This window comes from Gouania willdenowi, chromosome 22 (genome assembly GCF_900634775.1).
Source record: "Gouania willdenowi chromosome 22, fGouWil2.1, whole genome shotgun sequence".
Classification (NCBI taxonomy): Eukaryota; Metazoa; Chordata; class Actinopteri; order Blenniiformes; family Gobiesocidae; genus Gouania; species Gouania willdenowi.
The window spans coordinates 29,754,855-29,773,902 of record NC_041065.1 but is presented as its reverse complement, the minus strand read 5'-3'; the positions used below and the strand labels follow the sequence as shown (position 1 = coordinate 29,773,902).

At 37.1% G+C, this 19,048-nt stretch overlaps 1 protein-coding gene across 1 annotated transcript in view; it reads left to right on the top strand.

Moving 5' to 3' along the window:
• The window catches only part of stac (SH3 and cysteine rich domain), a 43,656-nt gene that overhangs the window by 20,932 nt on the left and 3,676 nt on the right, over positions 1 to 19,048 (top strand). Inside the window, 8 exon segments of the mRNA XM_028439001.1 lie at positions 2,511 to 2,592; positions 2,676 to 2,782; positions 5,554 to 5,613; positions 5,616 to 5,637; positions 8,377 to 8,455; positions 9,646 to 9,659; positions 14,734 to 14,789; positions 14,791 to 14,807. Of these exon segments, the coding sequence (XP_028294802.1) occupies positions 2,511 to 2,592; positions 2,676 to 2,782; positions 5,554 to 5,613; positions 5,616 to 5,637; positions 8,377 to 8,455; positions 9,646 to 9,659; positions 14,734 to 14,789; positions 14,791 to 14,807 (437 nt within the window).

Below are 19,048 nucleotides of genomic sequence, written 5' to 3'. Positions count from 1 at the left end.
ACCGCCCCCCACACACACATCCGAGAAAGCCCCAAGGAGCCAAGCACCCAGCGCATCCCGGCACCGACCCCAATCCCCAACCCCAAGGGCCCCCGCCAACATCCCGCCCCCTCCAGGTCAGGCTTTTAAAAAAATCAGTGATCCATGATCGGCCCTACTTCATACCTAATCATATATGCATTTAGCAGAAAAAAAATGGTTTTAGGATGTATTTACACTTTGTGGGGACTTGCCTTTTTAACGTCCAAACAACTTCATAGAGTTTCTGATGCACCTTTACTTTACACATCAACTCATTACGCTCTGTAACTGTGATGTTTCCTCCTCACCATGGTGACTAAATATAATGATTCCTTTATATATAAACTGCTAATTAACAAAGTCAACGTTTGTGAAACTATTTCCAAACCAAAAACCTTTACAGACCATCAGAGTATCAAAGCATTATATTTCTTTCCTTAGGGTCAGTTATGGACGACTACACCTGAGCTCTTAGTTTCAGGGTAAGCCCACCCGGGTGGTCCGAGTGTCTCTACTGGGGCAGGACGGCCACACGAGTAGAAAGACAGCCAGAGATAATTTTCACTAACTGGGAGACGGGGCTGCACTGGGACTCTTCAGATGTTTGTAAATCTTTCAAAAGGACGTTTCCAGTGGTGGCTGTGTGGGAGTTTACATGTTTTCTACTTTGAATCCAGTGAATCCAGCTTAAATAGGTGGAACGTATTTAGCCTTTGTGCTAGTGAAATCAGTTTCAAACCCTGATTTGATGCCTTAGCACACGAGGCCTGGAGATATGATCAGTTTCTCAGGAGTGGAAAACGAGGTGAGGAGGTCATGTATAAAAAAGGAAGTTTCCCCCAGAGGAGCCCATTGCTCTAAATACAACCCCCACTCTCAAACGTGGACACTTAAATATAAGTTTGTTTATCTTGGCTGAAGAACACATCAGATCAGAGTTAAAGCCAGATCAGTGGAATTCTACAGGATGACACCTATGATATGCTCATTTAATGTACGTACTTGTAACTCATAATAAAAAAAAAAACTGTTTCACACTTGTTTTTAAACAGTTTGGGCATTTTTTGGACTGTCTGTTTGGTTATATACTGTAACTTATCTTGCAAACATGGTCAGCAAGGCTGTTTGTAGCTGTAGTTAGTATGAGTCGACATTTTCTGGGAATTTCTGCTGTTGCGACATTTGTTACACATGCAGTGGGGTTAGTTGTTTATTAGTGTCCTCATTCCACTGCCAGTAACTTCTTTTTGCAATTGTGTATAAGGACTAAATAAACAATGATGTGAAGCATGAAGATGATACAGTGTAAAACAATACAGCATAATTAAAAGTCAGATAGTGAATTACAATGTGATGAAGTGCACACGAGTCGCTATTTTAGGAGTGACGCTGTGTTTGAGAGATTAATAGAATTCGTTTTTTTTGTTGATATTGTGTATACATGACATGGGCAACTATTATAACAGCGGGCGCCACAAAAATATGATTGTCTGATCTGAGGGTCACATGATCAACATTTTAGTCAGCATTTAGAATAATGACCAACCTGAGTGTTTTTTGATCTCGTATTTGTTGTCGTTTTGGACATTTTTTTTTTTTTTCAATTTGTGTGTTTTTGTGTGCATTATATTTCTCATTTTTGTAATTTTTTTTTGCTTTATGTGTTTTAGGAGTAATTTTTTGTATTTTTGTTATATTTCTGTGTAATTTTTTTGCTCATTTTGGGTTTGCTTTATCTGTTTTTTGAGTCATATTGGTGTGTTTTTTGTTCTTTACCTGTGGTTGCCGCAAAAAGTTAAAAAAAAGGGTCTAAGGTGATCAGTTTTTCTTAATTAAGGCACAGGCGTGTTTCTATTCACGTATTCGCCTCATTTTAGGTGCAGTCCGTGGCTCTGATGCTGCGTAAGTTTGTGTGATAAAATTAAATCCGGCTTCATAGTACAGGCCCTTTGTGTCACATATCTGATATTCACTGTTTGTTTTTATATTCATACTCAAACTCAACAGATCATTTTATGTAATTGTGTTGTCTCTTTGTATTTTTTCTGTCATTTTGTCCATTTTTGTTGTTTTTTAGGTTATAGGTCATTTTTTGTGTTTTTGTTGTCATTTCGTAGTGTTTTGTGTGTTTTTGAAGCCGTTTTGGGGGCCACACATCTTGCAGGCTCATGTATAACTACAAATAATTACATTAGGATAATTACCTAGTGATTGAATAGTTACTTAGGACACATTGATGAAAGCTGAGTCACTGCCAGTGAGTGTTGTTGTTTCAAACCAATCAATCACTTGATCTCTGTAATAAAATCTGCTTATTAACCCTTTTCTATAATGAGTTTGCTCTCGTAAATCTGACCTCATAAGACTCGCTGTGACACTTCAAGAGCCGCTCTAAATAACTGTTGAATGAGGAATTAATCGGTGTGGCTGAGTGATGCTAATCCTGCTACTTGATTACATCATCTGTCGTCTTCTTTCTTTTTGTTCAGCCAAAAGGCTTTCGGAGGTACTACAGCTCTCCATTACTGATCCAGGAACAGTACGGCTGCATCAAAGAAGTCATGCCCATTGGTGAGCGCCGCATGAACGATTAAAAGTTTAAAAATGTAAACTTTTCTCACACTGTTTCCATCTGTTTGCTTTTCATCGTAAAGCGTGCGGGAACAAAGTGGACCCCGTGTATGAAGCTTTAAGGTTCGGGACGTCACTCGCACAAAAGGCCAAGAGGCCCAGTGGCTCCGAGTCTCCACACAGACACTCAGTAAGAGCACTTCTCTCTTTTTATAATAGAGGGTTTTCACCTACGTCACGTTCCGAGCAGTAACCCGGATGCGTGGCCATATTGGAGGCACTCAGAGGAAAACACTGCAATGGATAAATGTCCAAAACCACAAAAAAGCTCCTCAAAATGCATTATAGATGCAAAGGCATACATGGAAGGACTTGGTCCACGAGAAAGGGGACAATACTTGGAAAAGTTGGGGTTTATTGGTGGTGCAGATCCAAACGAGTTGGCTCCCTCGTCCTGGATCAATGATGACCCAGAGAGTCTTTCGTTTATTATGTATCTTGATATCGTCCACTACCTGGTTTTAACCCTAACCCAATCTGGGTCTTCCTTTTGATAAATGTCAGACATTTTACCTGAAATACAATGAGAAATACAGCACATTTTAGCTCTATTTTAACAAAAATGTTGCTACTGTAGCGGGATAATAAATGTGATTATATTAAGTCAATAATGCCACATGTAGTAGCTTGTTATTAATTATATTATTATCATCACACTAGAAATGAGTTAAGAGCCGCTGCTATCAACAATTCACTTACCTGACAAGAAATGGGCCGAACACATTTGGATGTTTTTCAGATTTTTGCCTCATAGATCCTGGTTTAGCTTCGCTAGCCACTAGCGCCTTCTTTCCTATGATAACTTTTGACTTTGTTTTCCCTGATTTGTGATAACTTTTGGCGGTCTATAAAACTCCAAATGTTTTTCGTGGTCTGACCGATTGATACAGCCAAAAACACAGCAATAATTCACCGTTTGCTTTTGTTCGTCATTCTTGATCTGCTTTCTTTACCTGCTGAGTACCTCCAATATGGCGACTTCCGGTTTGATGACTTATTCTTGTTATTTTATTTTTACTCATTGTTCTTTAATTATTCAATTGGCACATTTAAAATGGTTTACTTTGATCGGATTAATACTTTTTGAGATATGACAAATTTAGTGAAGGGGGTAATGTGTTGTTACGGTGAAATTTACGGTTACCCTCGTCTTTGACTTGAAAACACACTCTGTGGTGATAAATGATGAAGACCAGACAGCAGAGATGATGAAGTAATAAAAAATGATTTAATCTAAACTAAATAAAAAGTACAAAGCGGGATAGACAAAGCAGTGGTCTCCTTTGGCCAAAGGAGAGACGCGAAGAAGCCCGAGAAGAAGAAGAAGAAGGGGCCAAAAAGTTCCTTTCACACACATTTATACCCCACTGTCCCACCTTCCCCCTTCCACCGACAACAAAGAAGAGACCAGGGGGGGAAGGTCAGTCTGCCGGAGGGGACACCTTCGATGTCGGGGTGAACGTTAGATGTGTGTGTGTGTGAGTGAGTGTGTGTGTATGTGTATATGGTGTTTGTTGTGTGTGTGTGTATGGTGTGGGTGTGTGTGTGTGTATGTGTTGTGTGTGTGTGTGTGTGTGTGTGAGTGAGTGAGTGTGTGTATGTGTATATGAGGTGTGTGTGTGTGTGTGTGTGTGTGGTGTGTTGTGTGTGTGTGTGTGTGTGTGTGGTGTGTGTGGTGTGTGTGTGTGTGTGTATGTGTCTATATGAGGTGTGTGTGTGTGTGTGTGTGTGTGTGTGGTGTGTGTGTGTGTGTGAGTGTGTGTATGTGTATATGATGTGTGTGTGTGTGAGTGAGTGAGTGTGTGTATGTGTATATGATGTGTGTGTGTGTGTGTGTGTGTGTGTGTGTGTGTGTGGTGTGTGGTGTGTGTGTGTGTGTGTGTGTGTGTGTGTGTGTTGTGGATGTACGTGTGTGTGTGTGTGTGTGTGGGTGATGTGTGTGTGTGTGTGGGTGATGTGTGTGTGTGTGTGTATGTGTGTGTAATGGCTACCCCCAAGGCGAAGACGAAGCAAGAAGAGAAAACAGGCACCAGAGTTAAAAAACAAATTATCCCCTTAATCATACACACATGACAAATATAAATGTATCATTAAACCATTATTAGATAATTTGCTACGACAGTGTCAATGTTTCACTAGTCCTTTTTTTTTCTTTCATTTTCAGCTTCCAATACCTCAGAACTACATCACATAGGAAATTAAAATTTGGTATAGTAATAAAACTGTACCTACTTTCTCAGAATATATAAAAATATCTGCTATACATCATATCTGGTGGACATGACAGCTCCTCAAATTTGGGAAAAAGCTTGTCTGGGTGTTTGGGTCTGGAACATGTTTGGGCCTTCAGTAAACAACTTAACATATGCCTCAGCTCCCTGTAATTAGATCAGCTTAGAGCTATGAACATAGACTGTTCACATCACTAATTATTAATCACATATATGCATTGGTTCTTGGGTGACAGTCTCTTGAATTTTGAAAAAAAACTTTTTTTTACTATTTTCATTGGCCCATTAACTGCATGTGGGAATGTAAGAAAAAATATGATATTTGTTTCAATTTATAGTATGAAGTGTGTTTATTGAATAATTACAGAACTATTGGTAAACAAATCCAGAATATTTTAGGACCAAAGTGTGTGGGCTATTTGTGAAATGACATGGAATGACCCTATACACAATAAAATCTTTCAACCCCCACAGATAATCTTTGTAACCAGTGGTTCACAGTTTAAAGTAATATTGGTAATTGTGATATGAATGCCTCTTATTCTATCTTTGGGAACGTTTAGACTGGAAGCTAATTCGTTTTTTCTTTTTTTCCACTTCTATTCAACACGTATGCAATTTGTATCCAATAATGGTGGTTCCCTGATGGTTCCCTTGGTTGTCTTTGCAGACCAGTGACCTGGATAAGGTTCCAGAGGAGGTCGTGGCTCACTGCAGTCGACAGGAGTTGTGCAGAGGAAACACAGCGACGATGGTAAGCTTGAATTCCACCCAAGGATAAACATAATGCGCTATAAACCCTCCTTGAACTATCAATCGTGTAATATTGATAGAAGAATCGCCCACCAAGCACAAGAAGGTATTGTGACATCAGCCGCTAATTTAATCCAGGAGTCAAATGCATTGAATGAGTGACAGATCGGCCTTGAACTGAACTTCCATTGACTCGATGCTGAATTTCAATGAAACCCAGGAGAGAAACAATCACAATTTTGCACATTGCATACTGTATATATTTCCATGTGGCAACAATATATCCATCTGTCAGCCCGATTGTTATTATGGGTAAAGAGCACACAGATGCTGAACCTGACGTCATAATCACACTGGATAGATGGCTGCACCTACCCACCCACGCACTCACAGACAGACACAATATCAGACCCGTCACTAAGTGGGTCCAGTATTTAGTAATATATGGTTTGTATATATGATTTTAGAATACATCCATGACTTTAACAATGGATAACAGCTGCTAAACCCCATTAAACAGCTCGTACAGTTATTTCCAACCTTTTTTGGTTCGTGACCCCGTTTTGACATCATGAATTTGTGGCAAACCCCCAAACACTTTTTTTCTTTTCTTCTAGAATGTGTTTCAACTACAACACGTGTGTCAAACTCAAAGTAAAAAATGGTCAGCGAAAAACATTAGTCATTGTGTAAATCACCATCTAATTCAGTTGTAGATATCTAGGTACCTCCAAATACACAAATTCAATGAAACTGTCCAGTTTTCCCCATGACTATATACATGATGGGAGTCATTTTTGACTAAATACTCTCAATTTTTCCAAACTCCTACACATTTCCTGAAATTAATCCCCCCAAATTTTCCCAAATTAAATAAAAATTGGTCACAAAATCACTTAATGCTTTGATATTGTCTGTGCCTTGTTTAAATACTAATATAGGTGGAAGAAACTAGATGAAATTGCTCATTTTACCACCTATAATCTGCGGGCCATTTGGGATTAAACTGGTCCGTATTTGGTCCCTGAATTAAAATGAGTTTGATGCCCCTGAACTACAGAGTAGCCAGGATTAATGTACTAAAGAATTGTACAGTGCGTCAGCTCAGATATTTTTTACTTTATTTTGCTCATATCTATTAATATATATTATAATATTTTAATTTTTAGAAAGTAAAAGTATAAAACACTTGTTAATATTTTCCATTGTGTTTTAATTTGAAATTTTTTATTTTTGTTTATCGATTACTTGACATTTAATTTGACCTCAAGGTTAAAAAACACTGAACTAGTAGATTAGTGATATGATAAGTAACATGCACTGACCGATGATTTCAGATAGTGTTCATTTTTGTTCAACATATTACATGCTGTGTAATAATTTCCTTCTCTTAGTGAACATACTGTCAATATTAATACAAATCTCCTACATGTATGTAATGCAAACAGGTGGGGAGAAACATCTGATGATTTGGTAAACTAATACAAACCTGGTTTCATATGTTTGCTTATGGATGGAAAGGATGGAACAAGTGCAAGAACATTTTTTTATTTATGGTTATCTCAACCAAAAAAACACATTTTGTTTAATGTGTTTCTTTCAAATGGGAAATAATTCTATATGGAAAGAGATTCAAACAAATGTAGGGGACAATTGGGTCTACCCATAGAAAATATAATTTATCATAATAAAACAGTAACAATATATTATTTAGTTCAGTGGACAAGAGTCAAATCAAAGTTTTTTATACATTTTTATTAGTTTATTTCCATCCGTCCATTTTCTGACCCGCTTCTTCCTGTTTTCAGGGTTGCAGGGTGTTTATTTATTATCCCTGTTCACAGAGTGTGGAAGGGGGATATAGGTTTGAGCGCCGTTTGTCTGTCCGTCCATCCAAGTTAAAGAGGACAGCTTTTCTCAGAAACAGTTTTAAGATAGAATAACCAAATTTAGTGTGTGGCTTCAGGGTATCAATTCCTTGATGGAGTTTGAAAATGAGAAATGCACAATTATTTTTTTCCAGAGTTATTGCCCTTGTGCCGTTTTTTTTACTCTGTTCGTGGCATCTTCAAAGGGGACAGCTTGTGTCAGAAACCGTTTTAAGATAGGATAACCAAATTCAGTGTGTGTGCTTCAGGGTTTCAATACCTTGATGGAGTTTGAAAATGAAAAAATGCGCAACTATTTTTTTCCAGAGTTATTGCCCTTGTGCCGTTTTTTTTTTACTCTGTTCGCGGCATCTTCAAAGGGGACAGCTTGTGTCAGAAACCGTTTAAGATAGGATAACCCAAATTCGGTGTGGTGGCTTCAGGGTATCAATACCTTGATGGAGTTCGAAAATGAGAAGCGTGCAATTAGTTATTACCTTGTGCCGTTTTTTTTTTTTTTTTTTTTTATTCAAGGTATCTTCAAAGGGCACAGCTTTTCTTAGAAACCTTTTAAGAGAGTTAGTAATTTTATATTCTGATGTAATAATATTTTCTTATGTATACATCTAAGTTCTTAGATTTAGGACATTTAGGAAAAGGTTCTGAGTTATAATGACAACCAATCTGGTGGGGGATGTTGATGACCATGTCTTCTTGTTTATTATAAGTTGAGTGGCTGTTAAGAGGTGATATCCTGATTGGTTCTCATTACATTTATTCAAAAGCGCTAATAAATTCATATACTATAACATGTTATTGATGCTTTTTAGGCTCGTTATCCGATTGTTTGCTAAGTCTGTAAATGTGTTTAGTTTTTACAGTCGTGGAGAACGGGGTCGAGATTTACCACCAATCAGAGGGAAAACCTGACGTCTTAGCGGTAAGAGAAATATTTATTAAATTATTTGTCACTACATGGATGTGGGTCATACTTACTAAGAATGTCTTTTTCTGTGTAACTGGTCTCAATGGGAGAGTTTCGTGCCCTTTTTCAACACTTTGTCACCAAAACTTCACCACGTTTTTGTTTTAACTCATTCATTATTGACTGTTTGGTGGCTTTATAGATTTATTTTTAATAAGCTCTTCCTCTGTGACTGTGCTTTTTACTGTTTTTCATGTACTTATCGTCTTTGCTGTTTGTTTGTTTTAAGAACATTATTTTTTTTTTTGTATTATTTTAGCACTAACATGTTTTATGTACCGCTGCTTAACTTAAGCAGGACACACTTGTTAAATAGATTATTGATCTCAATGTGGTTCTCCTGAGTAAATAAAGGCTAAGGAAAAAACTAAAGGCTTTATTTAAATATATATACACTACCGGTCAAATTTTAATTTTTCCAGTTATTTATTGCAATTCAGTCGTGCAAGTCCCAATGAATAGCTTGAAATGATACAAAGGTATGTACTAAACAGCCAGAGGTAAAAAAAAAAAAAAGGTTTGGTTGCCCAAAACTGAAAAATAATGTATATTAGAATTACAAATAGGCCTTTTTCAGGAAACACAAAGTGGGCTAACAATTTAAAGCTGTTGAAAGGTTGAATCAGCCTTGAAAGCTGGTGCTACGAATTCCTACAGGTGTTCAAACTGCTCTTGGTTACTTCCAACCCCCTCTGTCTGAATAAAAGCAGTGTTAGAACACTTACTTTGAAGAGTCAAAAGTTTAGAACCAAATAATTGATTCCATGATTTTGTTTTCAACTCAAATTGCTTATTTTTTTCTATGCTTCATTTCAGAGTGCAATGACACAATAAACTGAATAATTTCCAGTAAAAAGTGTGGTGTTCTAAAACTTTGGACCGGTAGTGCACACAGTACCCTCGGGCTCCAAAAGTATTGGAACGGCAAGGTCAATTTCCTTTGTTTTTGTTGTATACTGAAGACATTCAGGTTTCAGATCACAACATGAATATGAGACAAAGGTATGAGACTGCTGTTGATACCCTTGGCCGACCTGTTTTGATGTCTGTTGCTCAGTACACCAGTAGTTTCTTTCTTTTTTCATGACATTCCAAATTGTTGTATTGGCTATGCCCAGTGTTTGTGCAATAGCTCTGATCAATTTTCCCTTTTCTCTCAGCTTCAAAATGGTTTGCTTTTCTCCATAGATATAGTAGCTCTCTGGTCTTCATGTTCGCTTAACAGCAAATGCACTTTTCACAGATGAAACCCAAAGTCAAAAACAACAACTATTTAATGTTGAAGCAATCTAAAAGGCAACTAGAAAAGCCCATCAATCACACGTTCCAGTACTTTTGCTCACTTGAAAAGTGGGTAAAGGCGCTCTGTCCTGACTTGTTTAACACATCTAGATGTATATATCCTGAAATAACAGTTCTCATATTCAAGTTTTGATCTGAAACACAAATGTATTATATTTCAATTTTAAATGCAGTCATCACAACAAACTGAAAAGTTGATGTCATACTTCTAAATGAATGATAGTTATGGTCAAATAAAAAATGTTCTTCCATGCAAAATAAAATAAAAGAAACATTGTGGAACAAAGAACAGCAAGTTAAGACTTCTATTTTAAATAACATTCTGCAACTTTTCCTATTGAACGTTGTAGATTGAATCTCTTCTTGGTTCTCACAGTATTCATAGCTCCTCTGTGCTTTAGTCCTTCTGCCCCTTTGCCCCGCTGCTCGCTGCTGAGTTTTCCCAGGACTGAGAGGAAACTTCCTCCTGTTACAAATTAAAGCTGAGCTGACAAACCACTGGCCTGCACTGATACTATGTTGAATCTGTGGTGTTTATCCTGTTTAAACCTGTGTGAATATCACTTCCTTCTGGAAATTTTTCACGCGTACGTTTCAACGTTGCCCAAATTTCCTTTGATCTTTTCCTTCCACGCTGGCAGAGTATCGCTTATTCTTTTAAGTGTGGCCATCTTTTGTGTTTACCTTGAAACCGGGGTGGACTGCATGGCCATCTGGCACACCCGGGCATCGCCCCGGTGGGCCGATCCGGTCCGCTACATTATTTTGTGTGATGAGCGAGTGAAAGCAGACATTGTAACAGGTGGCCACAAATGGTCCAAAAGAGTGAAAAACGTGGCAAGAAAAGAGTGAAAAGTGACTAAAATGGGCCAAAAGCAGTCAAGAGTTGCCAAAAAATTGGCAATATGAAGAGAAACAAAGTGGTATGTAAATGGCAAATGGTAGCTAAATGGGCAAAATGTGGCAAACAATAGTGAAAAAAGGGCAAAAACGTAAAATAAAAAGAGGCTAAAATGTAGGGGAAAAAGGAAACAAATGGTATTTATCAGGCAAAAAATGTGAAAAATGGATATTTATTGGCAAAAGGAAGCTACAGTCTGAAAAGAGTGTCATATGTGGCAAAAATGTGGCAAGAAAAGATTGTAAAGTGACGAAAATGGGCCAAAAGCAGTCAAGAGTTCCGCCAAAAAATGGGCAATAAAGAAAAACCAGGTGGTACGTAATGGCAAGGGGTAGCTGAAATGGATAAAAATGTGGCAATCAATAGTGGAAAAGGGTTAAATGTGGAACAAAAAGGGGAAAAATGTAGGAGAGAAGGAAACAAGTGGTATTTATTGAGCAAAAGTTAGCATATTTGGATGAAAGTGGCCAAAATTTTTTAAAAGGAAGGACAAAAATTGGATAAAAAGTGTCAAAAAGAACTTAAGAAATAGGAAAAATGATATTTATTGCAAAAGGAGCTAAAGTCTGAAAAACAACTGTCAGAATTTTTGAAAAGGGGCAAAAATTGGATAAAGGAAGTAGTGCAAATGGTCGAAGGAAATAGATAAAATGGGTTAAAAAAGTTTCCCCCTTTTAAGGTTTTTCTGGGGAATAATAATTACAATGAAAACATAAAGAGCCCCATGTTGAGCATCACTGACTTAATAACAGCTACTACATGTGTCTACATTGTGATAATGTAGTGGTCTGGTTTCAACAGAAAATGCCAGGCTGAATTTTGTTCCAGTCCACCTCTGCTTTGAAGTTTGAACGTGTTTATCATTGTTTGTCATGGTGTAGAAGAAGAGCACAGATACTGAAACAAATACCCTTACAAGGCTGACACGCTTTTCCCTAAACCGCAGCACACTCTAACAGTCCAGTCGTCCATTCTAGGGGAAAAGCTTTGTCCTTATCGGGCTGGACCGAGCACAGCTGGCACAGAGCCGTTGTCTGTCGAGTCGACAGCGGAGTCAGGACAGACAGATGGAGGCTCAGCATGGAAATGAACTGCTCCTTCAGCAGAGACGAAGCTGCACAATTAAGAGGACGGAACCCACAACTCAGTCAAACGCAGTCGCCATCTGTTCACACTGTGGAACACTTAGAGATCAACGGAGAGTGAACTGGTCTGGATTGGTTTTCATTTTAACAAATGGCCCGCGCACTTTGGTTCCAAAAATTTTGAAATTCTTATCATTTGTTCCGTGATTATTCAATAGACACACTGTACATTTTTAGCTTGAATGGATGAAAACTTTTTCAGATATAGACAATTTAGTGAAGGGGGTATGTACAGTATCCTTATTTTTATTCCATTTTCAGCTTTCAATCTCTCAGGAATTACATCACATAGGAAACTGAACTTTGGTTTTGTATATATAGCTCCACCTATTCTATCAGAATATATAAACGGATCTGTTATACATCCTATCTGGTGGATATGCCAGCTCCTTAAATTGGAAAAAAGTTTTTTCAGGGTCTGGGAATGGAACATGTTTGGGTCTTCATTAAAACAACTTCGCATATGCTTCAGCTCCCTGTAATTTAATCAGCTTTGAGTTATGAACATAGACTGTTCACATCACTAATGATTAGTCACCTTTATGCATTGGTTCTTGGGTGACACGCTCTTGAATTCCAAAAAACCCCCCTTTTTTTTTTTAACTATTTTCATTGGCCCATAACTGCATGTGGGAATGTGAGAAAAAAAATCTGATCTCTGTTTAATGTATAGTTTAAATATGACTCTTTGTTGGGATATAAAACAATTTTCTTCATGCAACTTTTTCATTTTTATTTTGGACCCAGACTTTGGGGCCATTTCACCACATGCCGATATTGAAAATCCTTTAAATGAGGCCATTGTAGCTTGCCTCTGTGTCTCATGATCATTTATTGTTTATTATTTTTACACTAGTTACTATCCTAATGTGATGGAGATCCTGAGATTTGGAAGAAAAAATAGGCATCTGACTAAACTGTTCATATCTAAAAAAGTATTCATCCAATCAAACTAGAAATGTACAGTGTACCTATTGAATAATCACAAAACAATTAGTAAACATTTCAGAATGTTTTGATACCGAAGTGCGTGGGGATGTCCTGAACATTGTTAAAAATGACATGGAATGACCGAAACCAAATTCATGATACCAGTTTTTTTTTAGATTTAACTGGTTTTGCGTCCTAACGTTTGCCACATTGTGTGATCAAACTTTTTGCGAAAGCATCGTTGTTCATGCTTGTTCGATTATTTGCTCTCTCTACAAGCACATCCACTGTTTCATTCCCCCACAGCATAAACATCGGCCTCCCTGCAACACTTCATCCATGCTTGATGTATTTTTTTTACACTTTGAGGCAAACAAAGTTCTTTTCCTGCGTCTGCAGCTAACTGGACTCATCCATCAGCTCCAGTCCCAGTCCATGTGGGTGACGCTCGGATAGCCACAGAGATCAGACACACTTCTTCTTCGTTTCTGCACAAAGGAAATGCATCCTCCTGAGATGAAAACTTATTGGAACTTATTTCCTTCCAGTCACCAAGTTATCATATTGAGGCATTTCAGGGTCGCAGCATCTAATGGAGATGAAATTGGAAAAAATGTAGTCAGCAGCTTCCCGAAATAGAACAAAGATTGGCAAAATGGCAAAGTCTCTTGTGTCAAATTGTTCCAACACCCTTCCTTCCTCACCATCCAACCTGAGCCTGGTTCCTCCCACTCATAAAAACCAACAGATTGCAGAGCAACTTCAGCAGCTCTTGGGTCTATCGGTGTGTAAACAAAGGGTTTCTCCTGCCAACGCACTGTTTCCATATGATGTAGGTTTGCACATCGGCATACAGTATATGTTAGTGTTGTAGTACTTGATCTGTGATTATAGAATCTCTCCTGGTTCTGGTCACAGCTGGCCCTAAGCAGGCCAGATACCATCGTACACCGACAACATTTGCCAAGGTCTCTTCTCAGAGATTCTGTCATTGTTATGCTTAGCACTATCAGAAACTTACAAAACCCTGAGAGCACAGAACAACTACAGATTCATTGGGACACACACACATAAAAACCTCTGATCCCAGACCGGTCCTGCCTCACAAAACCCTTTGACCAAATAAATCCTGTGACTGCATCTGACCAGTGACCCTACAACTGGACTCCGTCTCATTCTGGTTTTGGTCTCAAGACCACATTTTAAAGGGCTCGGTCTCCAACTCCCGGACTCAGCATTTTTCTGTCAACAGCGGTCCGTACCAGCACTAATTCCTGCTATTTTTAAACTTTTTTATTTTTAATGTGAGAACAAGGAGATGACTACTCGTATAGTGGCCGTATGAACCCCACCGTGCTCGTTGTTTTTGTATTTTTTGGTTCAGAACTTGTTCAGGCTGGGCATTTGATGTCATTTGCAGTTTAACGGTTACAGAATAGTTGGTATTGAAGGTCCAAATAAAGCCATTTTCCATTGGCTTCCCTGATTGTTCTTCCTCCTTCAAAATATTTCAAGCTGCAAAACTGTGACGAGCCTTGTTATTTGTTGGCAGAAAATACATTTAAACACTTGCTGTGCATTCACCTGACATAAAAATTTTGTTTTCAGATATTTAGAATAATTGTGAATTCATCAGTAGCAATAGTAGATAGTAGTAGAGCAGTAATAGTAGAGTTTTACAATGTTCTGCTTTGATAGAGTTGCAGACATACCTTTTTTTGTCCGTCAAATGTATTTAAAAGAGAGAATGTTATTTAACTGTCGAACCTTGTTGGTATGGTCTTGGTCTCAGTCTCCGGCTTTTCTCCGTCTTGGTCTTGTCTTGGTCTCGGTGCATTCTGGTCTCGGGCAAGTTTTGTTCTTGTATGGTTTGGTTTTGAACACACAACACTAGCAAAATGTGTGAGATTGATTGATTCTCTGTGTCTCGTCTGGGGTCCAGTTGGAGCAGAGTCACCGTGGGAAGACGTCCTAAAGCTGTGCACCTACGTGGCCTTGTGTGACTTCACCCCCCAGGACAGCCCATGACCTGGAGATGAGGTTGGTTCACATTAGATTTTATGTTATAGCTGTGTGATTGAAAAGGAAAGGAATTAAATGTGGATGTTTGAAGAATTTTGCACCGTTTTGAGAAGAAATGGGAACAAGTGACCAAATATTTTGAACAGGAAGTTCATTGAAAACAACCTTGAACTGAAATCCAATAATGACTTGCTTGTTGTCGAGAGAGAAGTGTATGTTAAATGTCATTGGTGAAGAGAATTGTCACTCAAACATGTCTGACCAATAGGGAAGCCCTCCGCCCACTGCAGAATGTTTGTGTCAAAATGATATAATCCCAAATAAAATAGCCTCAAAACTTTTTTCACTTGAATCAAAAATAAAAAGTGTTTTTTTGTACAAATGCAATTTTTTTAATCTTTTTTTTGCATTCAAACAATTTTTTCTTTGATAGAAAATGTTTTTTTTTTAATTTAAATACTTTTCTGATTGAATAATAAAGAGACAAATGTACTACCATAATATGGCCCAAATACAATAAAGTTGACTTTTTAATAAAAATGCAATTATTTTGGTCTTAAATAAAAAAAAATTTGAATTTGTTTGAAAATGTTTTTTTTTTTTGATTGAAGTAAACTTTTATTGATTGATAAATAAAGACACAAATCTACCTTCATAAGTCCTTTTTTGACCCCTATCATTTCAAACTGTGGTGTTAAACTTTTGATCAACTGTTTTCTTCTTCTTCTTCTTCTTTCTTCTCTTCTTTTCTTCTTCTTCTTCTTCTTTTCTTCTTCTTCTTCTTCTTCTTCTTCTTCTTCTTCTTCTTCTTCTCTTCTTCTTCTTCTTCTCTTCTTCTTCTTCTTCTTCTTCTTCTTCTTCTTCTTTTCTTCTTCTTCTCTCGTCTTCTTCTTCTTCTTCTTCTTCTTCTTTCTTCTGTCTTCTTCTTCTTCTCTTCTTCTTCTTTCTCCTTCTTCTTCTTCTTCTTCTTCTTCTTCTCAAAATGTTTTGGTCTCTTGCTCCCATTTCTTCTTTTCTACAGCAAAGCAAATTCATCCAATCTTTTGGCTTTTGATCAGTATCATGGCTGTTTTTATTCAAACTAAATGCTCTGGACTTTGAAGTGTCTTCATAGTGAAAGTTTACTTAAATCCTGTCTAAAGCACAGATTATTATTTTCCAAAGTGGTTTTGATGATGACGCTGATTAGTGGGATTTATTTAGAGTTTAAACTGGATCTCTCATGTGTTAAAAGATAGATTAAATATATTAGAAACAGGCCTGCTACTGTTTATCAGCTTCAGGATTATAATAATAATATACTGTAAATCATCTTCATCATCTTCACTGTCATTGTTTCTAGTCACCGAGTGATGCAGATGAAATTATATTTATTCTACTTTTTCTCTACATCATCATTATCATCATCATCATCAGTTATCATTATTAATCATCACTACGTCATCACTGAATGATCCTTCTCCATTTTATTATCATGATGAGCCTTTTACCTTCATCATCAATGACCTCACCACTATCATCTTCCTCCTACTAATTAATTAATCATCACTTTAATCATCATCATCATCATCATCATCATCATCATCATCATCATTATTATCATCATATCATTAGTTAAATGAAATACAGTTTATGTCTCTCTCTCTCTCACACACACACACACACACACACACACACGCACTGCAGATAGTACTACTGAAAGGCAGGGTTGGGGTCAATTACATTTTTAAATTACAATTATGTCTTCCAATTATCCATGTTCAATTACAACTCAATTATAATTTTGTTGACCAGCATTTTTTCTAACTACAATTAAAATTCCAAATATTATTTCCCCCTGAAAGTCAATTACAATTACCTTCTCAATTACAATTACTGAGCCTTTGTAACCTTCCTGTTGTGTTAGCTTTCTGTTAGCATCTCTAATGATAATGGATTAGTTTGAACCATGTCTTAAATCAGCTGTAAAATACACTACATACACAATTATCTGTTATTTTATAATATTTTTATTTTACCTTGGTTCCTAATCAATGAAAATATTGGTATTAATATTATTGGTGTGGGGTGTCAGAGTCTTTTTTTCTGTCAGTATAACATGATCCTTAAACTTGATATGAAACACATTATATACTGTACATGTATAAGCCATAGAACTGTAACATGGTTCCACAAGTTTACGTTTCATTAAGTTGTAATCGTCAATTGTTGTGGAATTGTCGTGCCAATTACAGTTACAAAATCAATTAGACAATTCAATTACAACAGCAACATATTTTTTCAATTATGATTACAATTATGATGATGTCATAACCAACCCTACTGACAGGTTTTACTCTGTGGTCTGTGTCTTTTTTTCTTTTTTTTAGTCATTTGTCATTTTTGTTTCCTGTGTAGTTTAGTTTTTAGACACATCACCACATTCACTCATTAGTTCCACCTTTTTTTTAACTAACGCCCCAGTTTTTGCTCCCTAAATTAGCCTCATTAGTGTGGCGTATTTGTGTGCGTACGTGCGTGCGTCTATTAATATCAAGTCCGTCCCTTGTCTTCTCAGCATCATTATGAGAGTGATGAACCGTCTTTGGAAAATCCACCCTCTCCATTAACGTCTCCCACGGGCTTCTGTGGCCTTTTCTTATTCCCCACACTTATGTGATTTATTTTGCAGAAAACCATTAGACGCTCATGATTTTCACAGTAGTGGATACGTGCATGTGTGGAGTGAATCAACACAGTTTGTGTCATTTTATCTGTTCAAATCAATGTAAAAAACCCTTTATTAATAAGATGAACCCATGCGTCACTATTCAAATGAAAGTAAATAAGAAAAGAACCTCCTCTACGTTCCACACAGGAAGTTTTGTCTGTTAACTGGTGGGCCAATATGTTAATAATAAGATTTCTTGTGATAATAATATAATAATATAAATATTGAAAACCTGAAATCATCGAAGGATTTAGGATATAAACAGGGCAGACAAAGTCAACGCTCTTTGTTCTTTTTAATGAGTTTTAGAAAACGTCAATTATCAGCCTTCATTTGGAATTCTTCGACTTTACCTGGAGAACACGCTGACACTCCTGCCTCATATTCATTTCTCTGCTAAAAGGAGAAGATTATTATTTTAATTCAGCAGAATTTCATTAGTTTTAGTCACTGGCTTTTATTATAACTCTGTAATGAACCTTCCGTTAGCTTTAGTTTAAAAGCTTATTTGATCCGTTTCCTCTTTGTTGAGCTACTTAACACTAGAGATGATGCTAACGGACTATTCTCCTTTAGACAACACAACACGGATATCTAAACAGCTCAATTTAAGCACAAAATCAAAGTTAGGAAAACACACTGAAAAGAAAACAATGTAATAAATCTATGTCTTTTTAAACAATAAAAACATAATTTAGTTTTTAAAATAACTGTAAAGCAGGTGAGGAAACAGGTCAATGAGCTAGAGATAAAAAAAAAAGGGGAATAAATCAACTGCCACTCTTCTTCAGAGGCATCTGCTGATCGCTTTGATGTTTCCTTGACAGCAAATTGAACTTGCTTAATAATTCCAGCAAGTTCAATTTGTCCTTCTTTTGAGTAATATGTTAAGGTTTCATTTATCCAACAACTTTTTTCTGGGAATTGACTTTGATCTCCCGACATGTTTCGACTGTCAACTGCCAGTCTTCTTCAGAGGCGTCTGCTGATCGCTTTGATGTGCCCTTGACCTTCCCCTGAAAAAGTTGTCTGACTAAATGAAACCTTAGATATTCTACAAAAAAGAATTCTCACATAGAAGTCAAGAAAACATCAAAGCGATCAACATACGCCTCTGAAGAAGACTGGCAGTTGACAGTTGAAAACATGTCAGTGGATCAAAGTACATTTCCTGAAAAAAGTGGTCTGAATATATGAAATTATTACGCGAAGTCAAGGACACATCAAAGCGATCAGCAGACGCCTATGAAGAAGACTGGCAGTTGACAGTCAAAACATGTCAGGAGTTCAAAGCAAATTTCCTAAAAAAATGTGTCTGAATAAATGAAAAAAGAAGACAATATTAAGTTTCTGGAATTATTATGTAGAAATCAAGAAAACATAATTGCGATTAGCAGATGCCTCTGGAGAAGACTGGCAGTTGACAGTCAAACATATCAGGAGATCAAAGTAAATTTCTTGAAAAAAAAGTTCACAGAAATGGGGAATATTTATATACAAAGTAGTGGAGCTTTGACTACATAATTATTGCGTGATATAAATCACACTT